Consider the following 19,986-nt stretch of genomic DNA (forward strand, 5'->3'; position numbering starts at 1 on the left):
TCCAAATTGATTACAATGATTACAGTGGAGTGTAACCTACTCAGTTTTGCCATATTTTGAAAGTGGAATTATAGTACAGTGCCTTCAAAATTATAGTATTTCGGCAAAAAATATAGTACGCGTTAAGTGACCAATAATTTTCTGCATTTTCAAAAAATTAAACGTGGGGTAATTAACGTCTTGTTTTTTTAGACAAAATATCCATGAAGGGTAATTAACGTCTCGTTTTTTTAAACAAAATTCAAATGTTATGTCAGTGGTTTCCAAATTTTATGTTACTACGCCTACCTTAAATAATAAGTAGATAATAATAAATAGATAAAAAATTAATCTAGGCGCCCCCCCCTTATTTCATTAAATAATACACCTTTTTAAATAGTCAACAATGTACCTACTTACAAATACAAAAATGAAAAAAAATAAACAAGGTTTTACTACTTATATTACATTATTTTTTGACGAATGTGCTTGTTTATTAGCACAATCAATTTCAATAGTAGTCAATCCAAATTCATCTTCGTTTCTGGATTCTATCATGGACCCCACATCCTGAAGCAGACCCCCCGGGTCAGGATTTTTCAACCATATATTTAAAATATTTAATAGGACTGAAACAAAGCAGCGCCGCAGGCTACTTTTTTGCTATTAATAATAATGTGAAAAGTTCATTAGCAAACAAACCAAGAACTCAGTAAATAGATTTTTGTTTGCTTCAATATATCTGGCGTAGAAATCATTTAAAAGTGGAGACATGGCGAACTTTTTTTTTGTCATTTTGATTTCCTAAGCTCCAATTTTTTATGAATGCCTTCACTTTGTCATTTTAAATCAGTCAATGCATTAGTGGTCCTTGGATTGATATATTCACTCATTTTTTTTTAAATTTCAACCAAATAGACAAGTTTAACAACAAAATTATCGTTCCTAAACAAATTTGCCTCAAATTTAAACATTATGATTAATTTTGACCCTTTTATTTAATTTTTTTACGAGATAGCCATTGCGCTTGACAATAGTATAGAAGTGAAGCATTATAAAATTGGTCTCAATATTTGCAGAAAGGTTTGCATACAACCTTTTATATTTATAAGACTGTTTTTTTTGTGTAGATTATAACTAGCGGCCGTTTTACTATAAACTATGCATTTGCAAACAGCAAACCTGTGGCTACATTAATTGTGTTAAACTTTTCGCGCCTCCCAGTTTGGAAATCGCTGTGTTAAGTAATTAATGTCACCTTTTTTTAGACATGGGGATTATTTATTTTTTTTGCTTCTCACGGATTATTTCGGCGTTGTTTTTCTTCTATTGGGAACTTTTTTTTCCGATTTCTCAAAATTATAGTATTTTGGGCGTACTATACCTGTTTTATATCGTACATAGTACGCAGACGAAAATTATAGTACAAATACTATAATTATAGTACGGTTGGCAACACTGAACCTACTCAATGTAGCGACCATAGAAATATTAATTGTGGCGACATTATTATCGATAAGACCAGTCCATATTTTGTCAAAATCGAACAAAAAAAATAATATTAAGATCATGTACATAGTAATATTGCAATATATTAATTAATGTCAATGGCATCTATTGTTTCTCTCAAAAGCTTAGTAACAGAGAACGAATATCGTGAAGTTAGTCACTTTCCAAATTCTTGCAATAACAATATTGGCAACATTAGCAAAGCAAAAGCACATAGCAGTAGCACCAACCACCAATGTGTCCTAATGTAAAAAAATTGACAGGTGGCACAATTTTTTGAATATTCCGAATATCATTACTTTGTTTGCCTATAAACAATAATATTAAATTCTAATTAAATTTCTCTGTGCGATAAAAGTGAAATGAAGATAGTGGCTTTGTTATTCATAAAGGCGGCGTGTTTAAACACTGCTGTCAATGCATTTCTTGATGACGGAACTTGTCATTCGTATGCCGGTGGCAATGTTTTCCCCGAAGGAAACAAGAAAATCGACCACAAATTACAATTTACAAAGGCTGTCAGTGAGTACGGTGTATTATTATACATCAGAGATTTAAAACCGTCGTAAATTATATAATCTTTCATTTATGTTTCTTTGATTTTAGTATCGAAACCAGCACCGGTATGGGAAGCTACAGCTGTCGTGAATGGAGAATTTACGCATTTATCGCTTAGCAGTTTCAAAGGAAAATACGTAGTATTTTTCTTCTATCCATTGGATTTGTAAGTTATCAAATATTACAATACTGTTGTTCTATTTAGCAGACATTAAATTTACAGCTGTTTTCAACGTCATCTGTCAAAATAAATAAGAGTCAGTGCTTACACTTATGGTACCTACCTAGTTTTATGTGGGTAGACATTATTAATTATTTGAATTTTTCATTTGTGGGTGGTTTGCTGATCTTTTAAGATGTCTTGCTTGTAGTATGTCAACTTCATAACGTAATTATCTACGTAAAACATGCTGATAATAATATACACATAAACATCTTCTAACTTTGCAATTAATGTTAGAAAGAATTTTGAAGCATGGTATATATTTATAGTTTATACAATATTTAAGGTAATGTAATCAAAATTAATTAGACACTATTGCAGTATTAATTAGGTACCTACTCTCATCATATTCAAATAATTGCTTCAATAGAGAATATTATAGTTTGTGTAAATCACCATTTTCAGTTGAACGCCAATCATATGGATTTCCGTGGAGTGGAGTAAGATTTTTACGAGGAACAGTTGTTAGTTAGGTGATCGGTTCCATGCTCTCGATCAAATACAGATTTACAAAAAAATATGCCAGACACGAGATTTGCTAGACGCCGGTTACTGTAACTTGGGGCACTAGTGTCGCAATGTGAGTATTGCAAGCTATAAGTTCTCCAAACCGCCGCACCTCAAGTTAGAGTTTTCGCAGTTTACTCTTCTGTGGGTGTAGAATGTAGATATAGGGCATAGGCTATAAATAAATTCACCACAAAATTTATTACTACCATTCTGTGTTTTTAAATATCTATTCCTATAAAAAGCTGACTACACCTTCCTATTTTCAATCTACATCTAGAATTGGCCTTTATCAGACCGGAAGAATTTTATATAAATAATATACCTAAGTAATATAAATATATTGTATTTAAGTACCTACACCATGTTGCGTGGAAGACCTTCTGGCCTCTATAGTGATATTCAACTTCGCACATAACTACAGAATTCGAATAAAAATACACCTGACCGTCGACAATAAGTAGGTGTAAACTGTAAAGTAATTAATTACAAATGAAAAACGTGTCAGCTTAGAACAAGGAATGGAGAAGAGTGGAAGTAGCTAAGAGAAGTCTTCGTCCAGCAGTGGATCAACTCCGGCTGATAATGAATAAAATTAGTTAACTACTTACGCATGTTTTACTTTACCCTATTTCAAGAGGTCAATATAATATTTTAAAAGATAACAGTTCTATATATAAAGGGCCATAGGTTAATCAATATATTCAGTTAATTTGTTTTATGTGAAAATGGCAAATAAGTTGTATGCAAGGCTATAAGAAATTTTAGTACGCATGTATAATACTGACATAACCTATAAGGTAACTTATGAATACATACCCAGGCTTACTTACTGTTGAATTTTGGTTTGTTTTTATGTTTTAAATGACAACTCATAACATGTTGGAAGCTATCTGAGTAAATTTTGTAGCAATATATCATAGAGCTATTAAAACCTCTGGTGTGACGAAATTAAAATTGTGCAGAGGAGGTTGTGTTCAAAGCATAAAAATGAAGGTAGTTTTTCAATTTTGTTTGTAAATCTCTGAATGACTTGGTTTATAAAATGAATACTATTGACTGTCTTTTAATTTAAATTGATTGAAGTTTTGTACTATTTCATTGCTAAATTTGTTAACAGTGGGTATCTACGGTTTTTCCGAACAATTAAAATTTCCAACACTAGCTTCTTTACCTAGCAATAATGTTTTCATATTCTTTTATTGTGTTAATTAATTGTTATATATATATATATATATGAATGAGAATTAACTCTATTCTGTCATCGTGCATTTACCATTGATGAGTGCGCATAGTTCTTGAAATGAAGAGTGAAATCCTAGTTGCAAAAACTGACTCAAATGGAATAGTACAAAACTTGGACTTCATTTATCTAAATAGCAAGTAGTGGGGGGGCGTGTCATCCTCATCGAGTGTTTGTAATAGCTCCAATGTGATGATTACGTACATTTGACGTTGGTATTAAGCGGTGTTTTCACTTATGCAACGATTCCTAAGTAGGTAGGAATATGCATTTGTTCAAGGCATTCAGTTCGATGATCACACAAGTAAAATCACTGCTATTTGAATCAGGCCTTCGAACCGGAACTGAACCGAACACCGGAAAATCTGTTATTTTTGTCGGAACGGAAACCGAACCCAGAAAAACGATATTTTTTTTTCGGTTCGATACATGTTCAAACATGCATGTTAACATGAAGTTAAGTACTCCCTGCTTCAGTTGTCGTGACACATCTCTACATAATTCTCATAATTTATGGCTACGGACATGCGGTGCAGCATAACCATTGGTTTCGAAGCATGGTGGCGGGCTATCATTCAATTAGTACCATAAAATGCTCTAAACTATGGTAGAAAATAAAAATGTTTAAAAATAATCACTCGGAGCCGAAACGAAAACCGGAAGAACCGTTATTTTTTTTTTGGAACTAAATATTTTTTTACTCGAACCGGAACGAAAACCGAAATGAAAAAAAATAACGGTTCGAAGCCCTGATTTGAAGGTACACATTCAATTTGGTTTCATATACGATAAAATCATACTGTTGTTAAAACGAGACATGTTATATGGAGATTTCTATACATAATTACCTATATTTCAATGTTGGTGTTATATAGTACATTGAAGGTTTTAGTAAACTATGCAGTCTTATACAAAGGAATGAAAAATATAAATAAAAACCATTTTGACAAAATTGCGACATCGGAGATTTTAACAGAATATTATGTACTACGTAGTACTTACGAGTTATTGCATTGGAAATTTTTATCTCAAATCAAATAATGATTGAGTTAGCTTTAACATATTATTATATATTAATTTCTGAAATAGATAAGAATATTATATCTCATCTAATATAGTATATTTTGCTAACTTATAACTTTCTTTAGGCCATAAATAAATAATCCTACTAGAATTGAATATCTTGAGTATTTTGTCAAAACTGCAAAGTAATCAATACTGTATTAAAATTTTTGACATTTCAGTTGTATTTTAAATATTTCATGAACTTGTATGGTTTCTACCACATATTTTGTTTTAGCTTTCAATGATATGCATATAAACATTCTTTCAATATCTAATTTAAATGACATTCTTAGACAAATAACTCACTTAACCCATTGGAGACAGGGTGAATTTTTCAGGATGACTTAAGGCTATACTTCTGCTGAGGCATGGTCTAAAAAGATCGTGGCTAGGCGATGCGCGGATTGTGCAAATGACGCGTGCCGAACAAAATATAATTTGTTATAAAAATCCAACATGCGTCCATGTAATGTTATGTTTATTGTTATATTACTAATAATAATAGTATATTCATTGACATGTTTTCTTTTACATACGTAAAGTTTTTTAGTCATCTTTACACAATTTAAGAATATTATCATCCGACGCCATGACAAAACAAATCGACGTGCAGATACCTCGACTGTCGGTCTCCGATTGGCGACTAGTGAGAAATTTCGTCGCACCTACTGTTGAAAATTATTTGCCGTTTCACTGAAGTACGCTCTTAAAAGGGCACACTGATTACTAAAATTGATACTCATTTAATTCAAATAAATATTTTAAATATTTATAGGTATTGAATTATTTGTCTATTATTTATTTATATTTTAAAGTTAATAAAAAATCATGTCAAATATAGTTTTTGGGTTTTATACAAAATGACATAGATAAAAAGTCGATAATAGTAGTAAATGATAAAAGAAAGATATACTAAAACTGAAGCTAAATATAATACTCTTCAAGATATTTAGAAGATGGAGGGCCATTACCATTTTTAGGACCATTTTTTAGTGTGTCAAACACCTGACTGACTGAAACAACAAACTGATCATTATTTTGACAAATTTAAATAAAAATAGATTATAAATCAAATAATTCTTAAAAAAATATATCAGACTGTATATAACTAACATCATAAAATGATAGCTACACTTATTATTAAGTAATTTCAACTTTAAAAAAATCAAAATATAATTAAAATAGTTTGAATTTCACCATGTCCTGCATCCTGTAACAGCGGCACGGAATTGGGTCCAATGGGTTAATGGCTAAAATACATTTGTGGAATGTTGGCTGTAAAGCAGTGCCGTGTAATGAGCCATTTACAACATCTATACAACTCAATACAGTTGCCATTCAGAAAAAAAAATAGTAATAATTTTATTTTATTTATTTGAAAATCTCATTTCCATTACAAAAATAAATGCGTGCTTCATCGGAATAAAATTGAAGTTGGGTGTACTTTTGACGAATCGTGACTGGGCGTCTTACGTGGCCGAAGTCGGCAGAGCGTTGAGCGGCACGCACAACTCAAACGTATAACCGTGTGTGAGAATGTTCGTAGACAATGTATTTTTTTGGTTATAGGTTTGAGTTGCACGCGCCGCCGAATGCGCTTACCTAAGACGAGCCGTTAGAGTTCAACTGTTGACCTAGTAGTTCTTGTCACGTGTCTATTGTCAAATTTTATGATGAAGTTGTTCATGACTTAATGGCGATAATTCTTATAAAATCAAAACCTACTTTGTATTTTATATATCAATATAAATAATTGTTTACCTCTTTTCAACAGGCGATCTTCGCCACTGTTATACGATGGCTCAGTTCCATAGTGCTACAACTAGGAATTAGTAGTTTTCAGTAATGGCTGATCAAAGTTTTGACTCACCATACTGACTTGTAGAAAAGTGACTAAAACATAGGCCATAAAAGGACAACTAGTATTTTTTTCATGTCGTAATTTTGTGGAACTAAAGAGGAGCGATATACTAATATAATGGCTAACATAACTCAAAACTTAAAATTTTTTACTTATCGCACTATGGAACTTAGCCATCGATAAGTTCAGCGATGATTTCAATCTTATGTCAATATTCAACATTTTCCCAATGAACAAATAACATTGAATTGGATTATGTAAATACAGACATTAAATAAGTAAACATATTTTTATTTTAAAATTGAATAAACTGTTTTTTGTTACCCACATTCACGATCATTATTGTACTACATGTTTATGAAATTTATTACTTATCATTTATAAATATTATTGATTGCCTTGACGATATGTTCTATATTTCTACGTTTATGATAAATTAAAATAATATCTGTTTTATTTCAGCACATTTGTCTGCCCAACAGAGATCTTGGCATTTTCAGACCGGGCCGATGAATTCCGCAAGATCAATACGGAAGTAATCGCCTGCTCTGTCGACTCTCACTTCACTCACTTGGCGTGGATCAATACTCCAAGGAAAGAAGGAGGTTTGGGAAAGATACAGATTCCTCTATTGAGCGATCTCTCACACGAGATATCCAAAGATTATGGAGTCTTTTTGGAAGATCTCGGCCACACTCTGCGAGGGCTGTTCATCATTGATGATAAGGGTGTCCTGCGACAGATTACAATGAATGATTTACCAGTTGGGAGATCAGTTGACGAGACTCTCCGTCTTGTGCAGGCATTCCAGTATACTGATAAGCATGGGGAGGTATGCCCGGCTGGATGGAAACCTGGTCAGGATACGGTATGTTGAAATAAGACTAACCAATTTTGCATGTTGTCCATGATGTTCATATTGCAAATTTAATTCTTAACGCAGATTAATGTGTTGAAAAATAAACTCTACTTAAATTGCAATAAGGGTGAATATTGGAAATTCGTATGCACATCTTTACATCATTGTTGTCCTTTCTGCTAATCTTAAATATTGCCACAACTTATCTGAATGGGATGGGGGAGCTACTGTCGAAAACTACCCAATCAAGACTCGTAACTGGACAAAATCTGACATTCAAATGTAATTTTCAAAATGGCGTTCTATGGTAGTTCGTAGTTCCATTTTTGGCCATTCTACAGATAAGTTTGTAGGTCTGTATTGTGCTTTGTATCTGGTCATCTGGTTTCTGATATACCCTTTATTCAATATAGTGTTCAGCATTATGGTTGAAAATGAATTCTACCTACATTGCCCTAGGGGTGCATATTGCAAATTCGTGTTTAATATATTTGATCTACTCTGCTAATGTATTGATAATATTTTGTATCATTAATAAGTAAATAGTGGTATATGTACCTTACACGTATTGCCTCAAACAAGAATAATGATATAAAGTCCACATCTAAATTTGAGTCTGATTACATTGAATATACGATTTTACGTGCCCAGAATTCATGTATTCCCGCTATTTGTGTATAGTTTCTGCTTCTGTTATGGCTCAAATAGACTATAACGATCGGTCATATGCCGAAAAACCCGTTTCTTATGTTGGCGTCCTGTGTCACAGGGTGTCACAGAGTGTAAATATGATGTCATACAATATGTATGTATAATATGTTGGAATGGCATAGATATGATCATAGACACTAAATCGCTCTTAGCATTTATGTGCCCGATCGTCATAATAATATAGTCTATTTAAACCTTTATACTTTGATACATTTTAGCACATATAATTCCCGGTTTTACATTATTATTAGTATTCAAAATTCAATTATAATTAAAAATCAAATTTATTTTAACACGTCATTCCAAGGCAATCATTGAAATTTGAGTTGAGAGTTGAGACGCATACTATAATTTTTTTTATAAATACGCCTGCCTTGTAACTGCTGATGCATATGCGCATTCCTTTTTTATAAACACGGCTGGAGTGTACAAGGCCAAGTTTATAGGGTGCAGTTGGGGAGCGATCTTTTATTTTAGTCATTTTCATTTTGGCACAAATGTTAGTGCACATGCTCATTTACAAACAATCATGTATCACACTCAGCCAGGCTCGATTTTTTTGTCAGTCCCTTAAAAAATATAAAATCAGGGTTTCACTGTATATAATATATATATAGAATTTTTCAGTAGATTCAACTGCCTTATAAACGTTTTCATACTATTATAATAAACAAAAACTTTATTTTCAGATTATACCCAATCCGGTAGAAAAGAAGAAATATTTCGAAAAGGTCCGAAATAATTAAGTGATTTACAAAAAAGTCTCTACTTGCATATCAACACCACAATATTCCCAGTGCATTTTTATGTAAATTTATACTAGTATTATGTAACATACCATAACATTCTTTTGAGATGACATTAGTTTAATTTGTTCCCAGTGCAAATACATATACATTATTTTTAAGTAATTTTGAGTTTCATTTTCCCCAACCTTTTTTAATTTCCATTTACATTCCAGTGCTAATAATAATTTATGAATTTGACTATTACATCTTTGTTTCAATAGTCAATAGGTCTACATAATTGACTAGCAGTCCAGCGATGGCAAATCTTTTTATGTCTAACGTACCAAATTAAATAAAACCGATGCTAGTTCTTATGCGCACGGGTGCCGCAAGGATTTTGTGTAAGGTGGTGCATGTAAGAAAACTCATATTCTTATTCCACCAAATGTTGGCTATTTTGCGTAGACGTCGCAGTTTATGATTTGCAGACACCCCAAAGTCCCCTGTCCCTTCGACATTCACTTAAACCTTACTATAACGGTACCGTTTAATCGGCTAGTAATTCATACCTAAACTATACAACCAAGAATATTTCGTTGTCGGTACCTTTTAGATTGACATGTTATACCTCCTGAAATAATTTCATTTTTTAACAAAATTATGCACATTATTTTTGCTACCTACGCATAGGCGCCGGCAGTGTTGTCTACATACGGAGTATATTATGTAGATATGTGTATGAGTAATTATCAATGAAATGCTTAACTAAAATTTAGACAATTATCTAAAAAAAAATGAATCGAAGGTGGTGCGCTTGCACCACGCTGCAGGCGCCCATGCTTATGCGTGCACTACAAATCAAAATAACTACAGATATGTACAAATGATCAAAACCCAGTTAAATGCAATCTTTCTTTGTATACAATTTTTTTTTCCGACCATGTCCGATCCTAATAGGATCATATGGGCTTCCACAGAGTAGAGGTTTGTATTAACAGATTTTGTTTTTACGAGAAATGGATGTCAGCCATTTGCTCAACCTATTAGGTCCATACCCTGATTCACACACAAATTGAAAAACAATATGTGTACTTGCCGGACCCAGGATTCGAACCTGGGACCCACGGCGTTATAGTCTGGCGCTTAAGCCACGCGGCCACCGTGGGTGTTTTTCAACAAACAAATTTAACCACTTAAAAACGTACAAAGTAATGTTAGTGCATTTACAAGTAGAAAGTATGATCATCCAAAAGCATTTGCTAGTGAAAACCTATTAAATCAGCTGCTTGGTCATCATGATAATATGATGTTATAATGACAATTTCAAGTGTCTTTGAAGACAAACTGACATATATTATTTTTCTAAAATATATAATAGTATACTCAGTGCTGTTTTCGTCATGTAACTGCATGCATGCAGATGCATTGTATTATTAATTTGAATAAAAACACAAATTTTTTCGTATTGATTCCACTTTTATTAAATAATTGGACAGGTTACGTTCGCCTCAGAGGGACATTTTCAAAATGTAAATGTCCCCTGAGAGCGATGGATAAAATTTTCAATATTTTTTTTTTTCAATTAAGTCTATAATAAAGGTTGCTACACCAACATTATCTTGTTTTTTTCTTTCTATTTAATGTTGATTATTTTTTCTACAAAAGCTTCTTTTTACTTTTCGGACTAGAAAGAGTTATGAAATTAACACGACGGGGAGTTTTCGGCAATACGGCTGGTGACGTTGCAGGAATTGGAACAACAGAAGTTTTCGGTGGAGACAGTTTAATTTCCTTCTGTTGGATGATAGGATCAGCAATTTCTGGCGTACCTGTTTCCGTGCCTTCGTAAACAAGTTTTATATGTTCAGTATTGTCATCTGACTCATTTAGGTTAGTTACTGCGGGAGTGTTATTAATTTTTGAAGAGATGCCATCCTGCGACCAGGCTTCCATTGCTGCTTCGTCAATGACCATGACCATGTCCGATTTCTTTTCTTCGGCTTTGTTCTTTTTACCACTACCCGGTGTGGCCGTTCCTTTAGCCTTCTTCTTGCCCGGTGTAATGTCTTTTGATTTGGGTGTTTTTGTTTGTAGGATAGGTTTTGTTTCTTTTTTATTTGGAGTCTTGTATGCCGTATCTGTTTTTGCAGCTACTGTTTCCGTAATATTTTCACCGCATTCGATTATTTGCTCTTTGACTTCTGTTATTTCGCTCTTGCTCAAATCAAGATCCATCAGTGTCACCTTTTCTTCATCCAATTTTGTCGATATTGTTTCCTGTTCTTGGATTATTTCTCCTAATTCGTCTGCGGCAAACTTGATTACTGAGCAATATCCATCTGTACTTGAGACAATAAGGATCTGACCATTGCTCGACCATGATAGATCTGTAAGTCTGTAAAATAAGAAAATACATATTCAATTTTTCTGCAACACATTCTCAAAAAAATGTGTTATTTTAGAAAGATGTTAAAGAAAAGTCTTCTATGAAAATAAAGCCTTCATAATCTGAAAGTGAAGCAAATAACAAATTTACAAAGGCTATTTATTAAATTCGCTACATTCGCATTCATTTACCAAGTTTCACTCTGGTACTTTGATTTTTAGAGATTTATTTATGGAGGCTACATTGAGATAAAAATGCCATGCATACATAGCGTTACAAGCCTAAAGGTGCTCTTTCAAACGATTAGTTTTGCTATCCAATCAGTCTCCGTTTACGTCGAGCTGTCTGTTAAACTGACGTGTAAATGCAAAACTTCAACGGCCGAGTGAAACCAAGACGGAGACGAGACAAGATGGATTTTTCTACCGGTTATCGTATCCGTTTTTAGAGTTGCCAGTTAAATTGACGTGTAAATTAGTATATTGGCAATACTACTTTTCTAATTTGGATTGAAATATTATAAATCAACTAGCATGTTTAGAAAGTAATTATAAAAACAATATTCATTTTTAGTGGATAAAAATACGTAAATATACACCGCCGATTCCGAACTGACCTGGCAACTGAAACCTCGACTGAACGGACATTTAAAAGGATCTTAAATGCAGTTTTAAAAAAAATGATATATCATTCATTCATGATGGTGCTGTTTATGGAGATGCTCATATGTTCAAAAATTATACAGAGTCCAGAGTCCAGTCAGTTTTGATTGCGAGTGAAACCCCATTGATTGCATATTGCCTAATACCAATGGATCTGCCAATAAACAGGTTCCTATTTACCTTATGCGGAATGTCAGTCATTCTTAAATGTCAAAAACTATAAACAGGTTAAACCAATGCGAATTTAGCTACAAATGTATCCTATTGATACCGCCTAAACCATGGCATCCTCAGAGGATCCAAGGCCATGAGGCCTGAATCATCATTGGGCTGATTCATGCAAACATGAACAGATCGACTGCGAAACAAATTACTAGCCCGTAAGCTTAGATGTATGAAAATTTATAGGTAGTCATTAGAGGTGATTTGGAAATACTGTCACAAGTTTGTGTACTTAAGTTTCGGATGAAAATACCCATACTAAGTATTTGTTGCCCAATAAACTTGTTTCAAGAAACTTGAAACGTATTAGATGTTCGAATTCGAACGCATTCGCTAATATATGCGCCGTGACTCGCTATTCAGCGCTATTGATATTAAATGCGCGCGAGCGAGATATCATGATACACGTATGTCTAGCCGTGATATTATACTCAACTGTCATTGTTCTTTCCCCTCTGTTGTAAAGTTGGTATAGTGAAGGACAGAAATGGTCACGTGTTCGTTTTATAGGATACTTTTGAGTTCGCCTTAGGGTTTTAGGTTTAAAAGAGTTTTTGGTTTTTGGTTTTAGTTGAGTATGAAACTTTATCGAGTCCAGGAGTTCGACACATGGTATGAGATCTCGCCGACCGCTAGCTAGTTCGTAGTTTTGCCACGTATGAAATCATCGCTTCGGCGTCGCGACTCGCGTATGCTTAGTATGCGACGGGTTTTAATTTTAGTTTTAGTTGAGTAAGACATTTACATCGAATTGACGTCAGTCGCAAGCCGGAATAACGGAGTTCTGATAACGTTAACTGACTACGCGTTTATCTGGTTTCGTCACGTCAAGTTTCTCGATTTTTTAGTGTTATAATTGTAATTTGTAAACATAAACTGAATTCAAATTATATGCGTGATTGTATAAATGGATAACTACTGAAACATGAGTGACTAGCGCCACAGTTCTAGCTGTACCTGTCTCGAAAATGGGACATTTCAAAAAGCCGACGTATTTTTAACGATTCTATTAAAGCTGATATTTCAAATACTAGTAAGTATTTTGGAACAAGTTTAGATACCAAGTATTTTTTTATACTGGTAGTAAGTATACTTAGTCTTCAAAATCGACCAGTTTTCCCACCTCTAGTAGTCATCCTTTTTGCAACTTCAACAAATGAAATCATTCTAGCCCTTAATGTATGTAAAATCCTGCATTTTCTTTATACCTACATTAATTCTAGAATGCAAGCAAAGTAAAACCTAGCGTCATTATAAATTTTATACTTATTCAATTTTAAACATACAAGCAAGATGTAATTTAGTGCAGTAATGATAATCCCAGCAAATGCAGTCCCTTTCAAAGCATGTACCTGGAAAAGGTCTGGTTGAATATTTCTGTGGTTAGCAAAAATTCTCAGAAATGTGACACCCAATGTACCTACCAGCCAGGTACATAGGGTGTAAAGGCTGTCCTTTTGTCATTTTTCAGTGACAGAATTTGTAGGTAATATTTAATTCTTGCCTGAGTTAACCTACTCCAAAAAGGTTGATTCATTCGGTTTTTGCTCTCTGCGGACGTCGGCTGTGGCGCCGCGCTCCCGGCGTCACCGCCATTTTAATTTTTTTTTTTTTTTTAAATATTTTTGAATATTTCTACGCTGTAGTACTTTGTACCTAAATGTATTCCGAACAATAAAACGCCGTTTTCGCCATAATTCCGCGTTGTAAATCAACATAAGCATGTCCCCGAAAGAAGCCAGCAGACGATATCACCGAGACATGACCATTACATCATCACACCCCCCCCCCCCTTTCGGAGGTGACACTATATTATAATTATATCAATGCATTATTTAGATAAACAATTTCATAAATAACATAATATGTAAGTAACCAAAGCAAGAGCAGCGACAGCACATCACCATTTGAAATACATTGTTACCGGTACTGAGAAAATGAGCTTTTAAATAGCTATCAACAGCATTGAAAACACTGTCAAGTAGTGTTGCAATACAAAGAGTTTCATTGGAAATTTATTTATTTGAGGTTACTCAGTAATCTTGTTAAGACAGCACATGGTTCATATGACCTACCTGGTGTAGTTGATATTGGATACAATTGCCAGGGGAGTAGACTGCTGGGTATCATAAATGAGTAAATCGTGACGAGTTGCAACCGCCAAGATCAACCGTCCCGGTTGAGGTAGCTTTATAAGAGAGAGAGGTCCCCCGTCTCGCTCTTTGTATCTGACAGGACTCCATCTGGCAGCCAAGGCTGGAGATTCACCGCAAGGCAGAACACAGATAGGCCTGAAAATGAATATATTATGTAATGTTTACATCTGACCCTCGAAATTAGCAGTCACTACTCGCCAATCAGTAAATTACTTGATGATAGGTTTTTCTGGTAAATTTGTAAATTTAAATGGTATATGCCTCATATTTCGGCTGCTTTCCTGACCTGCCCGTTCACAGAACCGACAATAAAAATATTGTGTATCTTTCCTGCTACATAGATGACACTTCTACGGGGGTCGACTTCAAGGAGGTAAGAAGTTATCAATGTATATTGCTGCATATTTCACTGTTTTTTTATATTAGCATTCTCATTGAATTTGCCTCCCACAGATGGGACACCACCTTACGCCATTATCTTGCCTGACTTGACATGATGCCGCAATATATAGAAGCGTGAGCTCAGTAACTGTATAGGATAGAGGAGTTGCACTGGACCGCTCGCAATAAAAATCTTTCAATATAAGAATGAATGTGTCACCAATTATATAGTATAAAACAAGTAAGTCAAAAATTGCAGGTATGAATCGAACACAAACAAGCACTGTGCATACGGCAAGTTCACAAATTCCTTGAAACTGCTCTAGGAATATCAGCAGCTTACCCCAACGGGAAAAGCGCGGGAAACTTTCGAACATTCCAGTGACCCGCCTTTTAAGTCGCAACTGCTAGCTTGCTTGGCGTCAGCATCACGTAGGAACACTCACTGATAACCTGGTGAGTGCAAATTCAATCTAGAAAGTGTACTATTTAACTTGGTCATAATTATAATCTGCATGGAAGAAGACAATCTGGAAAAAATTTATGATATTCGGTCAGGTTGAATGCCAGGGAGGGATAGAGTCAAGTTGTGGTAAAGGCTATCAAACGGCCAAATCATCCAGGTCACTATGAAGAAAATGCGCAGATGTCATCTCTTCTCTGCCTGTGCGACCAGTTGCTATTGTCAACTGAGCCAAGTGTATTTCATTGTATTTTCTCACTCAGTGCCCCTCCGACTATGTTTTGTTTCATGCCAAAACTATCAAACTTCAGATGTGGTATGTTTACAGTGATATTTTGAAGGTATGAGGTTGTTTAACAGACGTTTCGATGATGATTGATTATAAGCAGTTTACTTAATCCCATTGTAGGAATAGAGATGAAGAAATAGAAAATATTGACTTTATTTTGACATAGTATAATAACGAAACTTACGTCTTTAATGAGTATCTTGAATAAATGTAAGCGGCATTGACTGGCTTAACTCCGCCACTCGGTTGTTCACTCTCGATGAGGCCAGTCGGTACAGCGATCAGTTCTCCATCAGGACTGAAGTCCAACCGTCTGAAGAATGACTGAAGAGTTCCATCGTAAAATAGCCTGACTGTTTGGCCGTGCAACGGGTGAGATTCGGGGACAGGCAGTTTTGTTTTAGTGCTCCGTGCGACTACTTTCTTTGTGTTTACGTCGAACGTTCGAAATATTCTGTGGAGAAAATATTTTTTAATGTTGAACTGGTAGTAATGGAAAAATTAAATACCTATTTTTTATGTTAGTTCATTGAAATATGGTAACCAGTTATTATGTAAGTATGACATTTGCGATTTTTTGTGTTTATTTAAATTTTCTAAATTCATTTGTTCACCGTACATATTTGGCTACTTATAATAGTACAATAATCAATGGAGTATCTCCATTCACCAACAATAATAACTACATTATTGTATGCTAGGTCAATATACGTCGCACATCTCAGAATCATAATGGTAAGTGTGACTTTTATATCAAGTCTTCTACGTTACCACGGTCGCTTCTGGAACTAAAACCCTCTCCTGCATTTACTTTTCCCACCACTAAATTCCCAGCTTCCACACTTCAGTGTGTGTTCGATATCGCAAGAAGTGTTTTTAACATTAAAATGCTTACGTGGAAGCAGACGAAGAGCATTATTTCGAATGTAGAAGTATTGTAAGGAGGAGAAACAGAAAATAAAAGCTTTTAATTCCTCTCAATAGTGCCAGAGATAGAGCATCTGCTATGACAAGTCAACAGACAAAAATCATGTGACATAACAGTATCAGCGCGTAAAAACCAGATGATGTAACAGTGTCAGCGCATGCAGCGTTATGACGTAGAAGACTCGATATAGAAGTTGGTCTATAATGGAAATATATTGTGTACCCAATTAATAAAACAATAATATCTATTCATAATGAATTCAAGTTTCAAGGTTTATCCTGGCAATCCATATATTCAATAATAATTGATATAATAAACTAATTTGCGGAATGCGAGAGACAACAATGTAAAGTTTCTTACAAATGAATCTGGAATATGAATTGACTTGCAGATAATTTCTGTGTAAGATGGCAAAACATGATATGTCTGTATTTTTGGCATATTGAGTTATGTGTACCTTCAGCCCCGTCTCAGTGAGATCTACAAGATATCAAAATATGGTATGTCTAGGTCTTATCGGTCGGGAGGAATAAGCTGTCAATTTGTGATTTGTTCATTGTTTGAATATTTTTCGAAGTTTAAAATTGCTCTCCTGAACAATTTAGAAAAAACATCATGTTTTGCCATCTCACTTCAAATTTGATCGTTATGGGTCTTAGTAACCTTTTCTCAGCTTCACGTCCTGATATTCTTTTCATTTTCATGTCTCTCGAGGTATGTGTCTACCATCGATATTTCCACTGACTGAGTATTTTACAATTAATTCTTCTTACATTTAGGCTTCGTCTACATAGAAGTTTCTGTCAACAACTTTGGGAGCAAATTTGTTTCTCGGCTCCATGCTTCAGAGCTGGAGAGCAGTAGGGTGAACTTAAAACTACAAATTATTTAAAAAAAAAAAAAAAAAATAGTGATTGAATAACATGATAATACACACCTATCACTACACATTGTGACGACATATTGATTTTTAGGGTCCCACGATACGCCTTGCACAAAACCTTTATGATCTGGCAACATCGAAACAGTTTTTCCTTTGTGAATGTCCCAAATGATAGCCGAGTTATCCACTGAACCACTCAATAGAAAGTTACTAAATGGGCACCAGCTGATATCGTAAACATCTTCCAAAGGGCCTCGTAAAAGCTTAAAAGAATAAATAACAAGTATTTATTAGAATTACAAATATTAAATACATTAAACACACATAATTCGGAAACACCTAAAAACATAAATGCCCATTAAAAATATCTTGAAAAAAATATGGTGCAGGCAGGACATCAATCAAATTCAAGTAAATACACTTTAGCAATTTAGCCACCTGGACCCTATCTAATTATGATGAAATTAACTAATAGTTATGCAAGCGAAATGTTTCTCAAATTTGTTAATATTGGCGACTGGCTTTTGTGGTTTGAATTAAGGTTCCAATAATAATTACTTGCCTTGTTTTATAACAGCGTCATGATCTCTCCATATTTTAGTCTTAACGTTACTTGCAGTAGCTAATAATTTTAAACTACTACTTTTTAGACCTACTCTAAAGACCAGATGCAAAACAACTGACCTAGCATATTGGCCTGCATAATAAATAACTTATTGTGACATTTATAATGTAAAGAAATTTCATCACCTACCTAATAATATATTTGTTGTCAATCTATTCCTATAATATTCTATTTAACTGACTCTCTCATACAAATATCTACTAAGATTTAAAGAGTGAGCCGTGTAAAATTACCCGGTTTTGGTTAAAACTGATTTGGAAGCTCTAGTCGACGGCTTCATAAAATCTAACAAATTGGTCTGACGACACAATGGCTTCTTTTTTTCAAGCAGAATTTCTTTGTAGCAAGCTAATAATTTTTATATTCTTTGATTTCTAGCTATAAGGCATTCTTAGTTGGACGATGGCCACGTGGCTTAAACGTCGGCCTATAGCGTCGTGGGTCCCATGTTCGAACCTGGGTCTGGCAAGTGCACATATTGTTTTTCAATTTGTGTATGAGTCAGATTTCTTCGTAGCAAGCTAATAATTTTAATATTCTTTGCTTTCTAGCTATAAGGCATTCTTAGTTGGACGATGGCCGCGTCGTGGGTCCCATGTTCAAACCTGGGTCTGGCAAGTGCACATATTGTTTTTCAATTTGTGTATGAGTCAGAGTATGGACCTAATAGGTTGAGCAAGTGGCTGACATCCATTTCATGTAAAAACAAAATCTGTTAATACAAACCTCCAGTCTGTGGAGGCCCATATGATACAATTAGGATCGGACATGGTCGGAATGAATGAAATTTGGAGTCTATGTTTTCTAAAATTTTTAAGCCCTTTTCAATCGAGTTGAGACCTTCTGTCAAGCTTGCAATAAAATTGTCATGTGCTTTTCTGGTGGAGCTGGATCTGAAGTGTCGGATAAAGAACCGCCTAAGTCCGAGTTCGCGTAGTCGTGGTATTACTGCATTCTTCATTCTGATATGAATAAGACTTGACCCAGGAACATAATTTTAATTAAAGTTCTCTCGTCAGGATTTCGATGGATGAGGGTTAAATTTTCATTTGCCTTAAGCCCTTTCCAAAAATATATATTACAAATTATGTATAGAAAATACCTTGTAAACAAGCCATATTTCTCTATCCTGTTCATTGGTCGATTCGAAAAGCTGGGGTGGATCTACATCGCTCTTTTGTTTCCAAATAAAAATGGCTGATTCGTCGTCACCAGAAGCCAGGAACTCTCCGCTGGGAGACCATCGGACCACGTTCACTGTCTTTTGATGTCTTGTCAGATCCGCAGCAACTTCTATGGACACTACTTCTCCTTCGGGCTTAATATACCAGATCTAGAAGAATTTTCATTTATATGACAAAGTGGGATCTTAATAATTTGATATCTCTACACTGTGATTGTAATATACTACGAGAGTGATTAAACTGTAATAAAAGACAATTTTCACACTTACTATGACATGGGTATCTGTTCCAGAAGTTGCTAATCGAAGTGTGTCACTTTGATTTCTTTGTGGTTGAAAATCAACACTCAAAACTGGTCCTCGATCGTGCCACGAAATTTCTGGTATAGAACACTTCATTGTAATAAAATATTATATTTTGAGTATAAAGTTTATGTAACTGCTATTATTGGGTACACAAAATATTAATAACAAATTCACAAGAAATACTAGAACTAGATGTCAATGACAGCCAGGCCCGGCAAAAGTTTTCCCGCCGATTCATTGCGCCGATTAACCAACAGAA

At 34.5% G+C, this 19,986-nt stretch overlaps 3 protein-coding genes across 3 annotated transcripts in view; 1 reads left to right on the forward strand and 2 right to left on the reverse strand.

The window, feature by feature from the left end:
* Positions 1–2,838, reverse strand: part of gukh (NHS actin remodeling regulator GUK-holder) — a 469,721-nt gene extending 466,883 nt beyond the window's left edge. The window contains exon 1 of the mRNA XM_085952611.1: positions 2,666–2,838. The gene's annotated coding sequence lies outside the window, so the exon portion shown is untranslated. The remainder of the gene's footprint in view (positions 1–2,665) is intronic.
* Positions 1,726–9,426, forward strand: Prx4 (Peroxiredoxin 4). The gene is made up of 4 exons (XM_085952640.1): positions 1,726–2,010; positions 2,095–2,212; positions 7,408–7,813; positions 9,205–9,426. The coding sequence occupies exons 1-4, from the start codon at positions 1,851–1,853 to the stop codon at positions 9,259–9,261; spliced, it is 741 nt and encodes a 246-aa protein (XP_085808766.1). The 5' UTR covers positions 1,726–1,850; the 3' UTR covers positions 9,262–9,426.
* A 1,278-nt stretch (positions 9,427–10,704) lies between these two features.
* On the reverse strand, positions 10,705–19,968 carry Caf1-105 (chromatin assembly factor 1, p105 subunit). The gene is made up of 6 exons (XM_085952628.1): positions 19,692–19,968; positions 19,341–19,571; positions 17,668–17,876; positions 15,987–16,256; positions 14,589–14,804; positions 10,705–11,638 (listed from the first exon to the last, which is right to left on the reverse strand). Exons 1-6 carry the CDS (start codon positions 19,818–19,820, stop codon positions 10,900–10,902), a joined length of 1,794 nt encoding a protein of 597 aa, XP_085808754.1. The 5' UTR covers positions 19,821–19,968; the 3' UTR covers positions 10,705–10,899.
* Positions 19,969–19,986: the final 18 nt, after the last annotated feature.

This window comes from Rhyacophila brunnea, unplaced genomic scaffold (assembly GCF_057557595.1).
Source record: "Rhyacophila brunnea isolate RB1 unplaced genomic scaffold, BYU_Rbru_1.0 scaffold_10, whole genome shotgun sequence".
Lineage (NCBI taxonomy): Eukaryota > Metazoa > Arthropoda > Insecta > Trichoptera > Rhyacophilidae > Rhyacophila > Rhyacophila brunnea.

Excerpts from the sequence above, each read along its gene's own strand:
- Prx4 (XM_085952640.1), top strand. The coding sequence starts at position 1,851 with ATGAAGATAGTGGCTTTGTTATTCATAAAGGCGGCGTGTTTAAACACT. Across the intron at positions 2,011-2,094 it reads ACAATTTACAAAGGCTGTCA|TATCGAAACCAGCACCGGTA; the intron begins GTGAGTACGGTG and ends CTTTGATTTTAG. Across the intron at positions 7,814-9,204 it reads GGAAACCTGGTCAGGATACG|ATTATACCCAATCCGGTAGA; the intron begins GTATGTTGAAAT and ends CTTTATTTTCAG.
- Caf1-105 (XM_085952628.1), bottom strand. The coding sequence starts at position 19,820 with ATGAAGTGTTCTATACCAGAAATTTCGTGGCACGATCGAGGACCAGTT. Across the intron at positions 14,805-15,986 it reads TCAAGATACTCATTAAAGAC|GCCTATCTGTGTTCTGCCTT; the intron begins GTAAGTTTCGTT and ends ATTCATTTTCAG. Across the intron at positions 11,639-14,588 it reads TCCAATATCAACTACACCAG|ACTTACAGATCTATCATGGT; the intron begins GTAGGTCATATG and ends CTTATTTTACAG.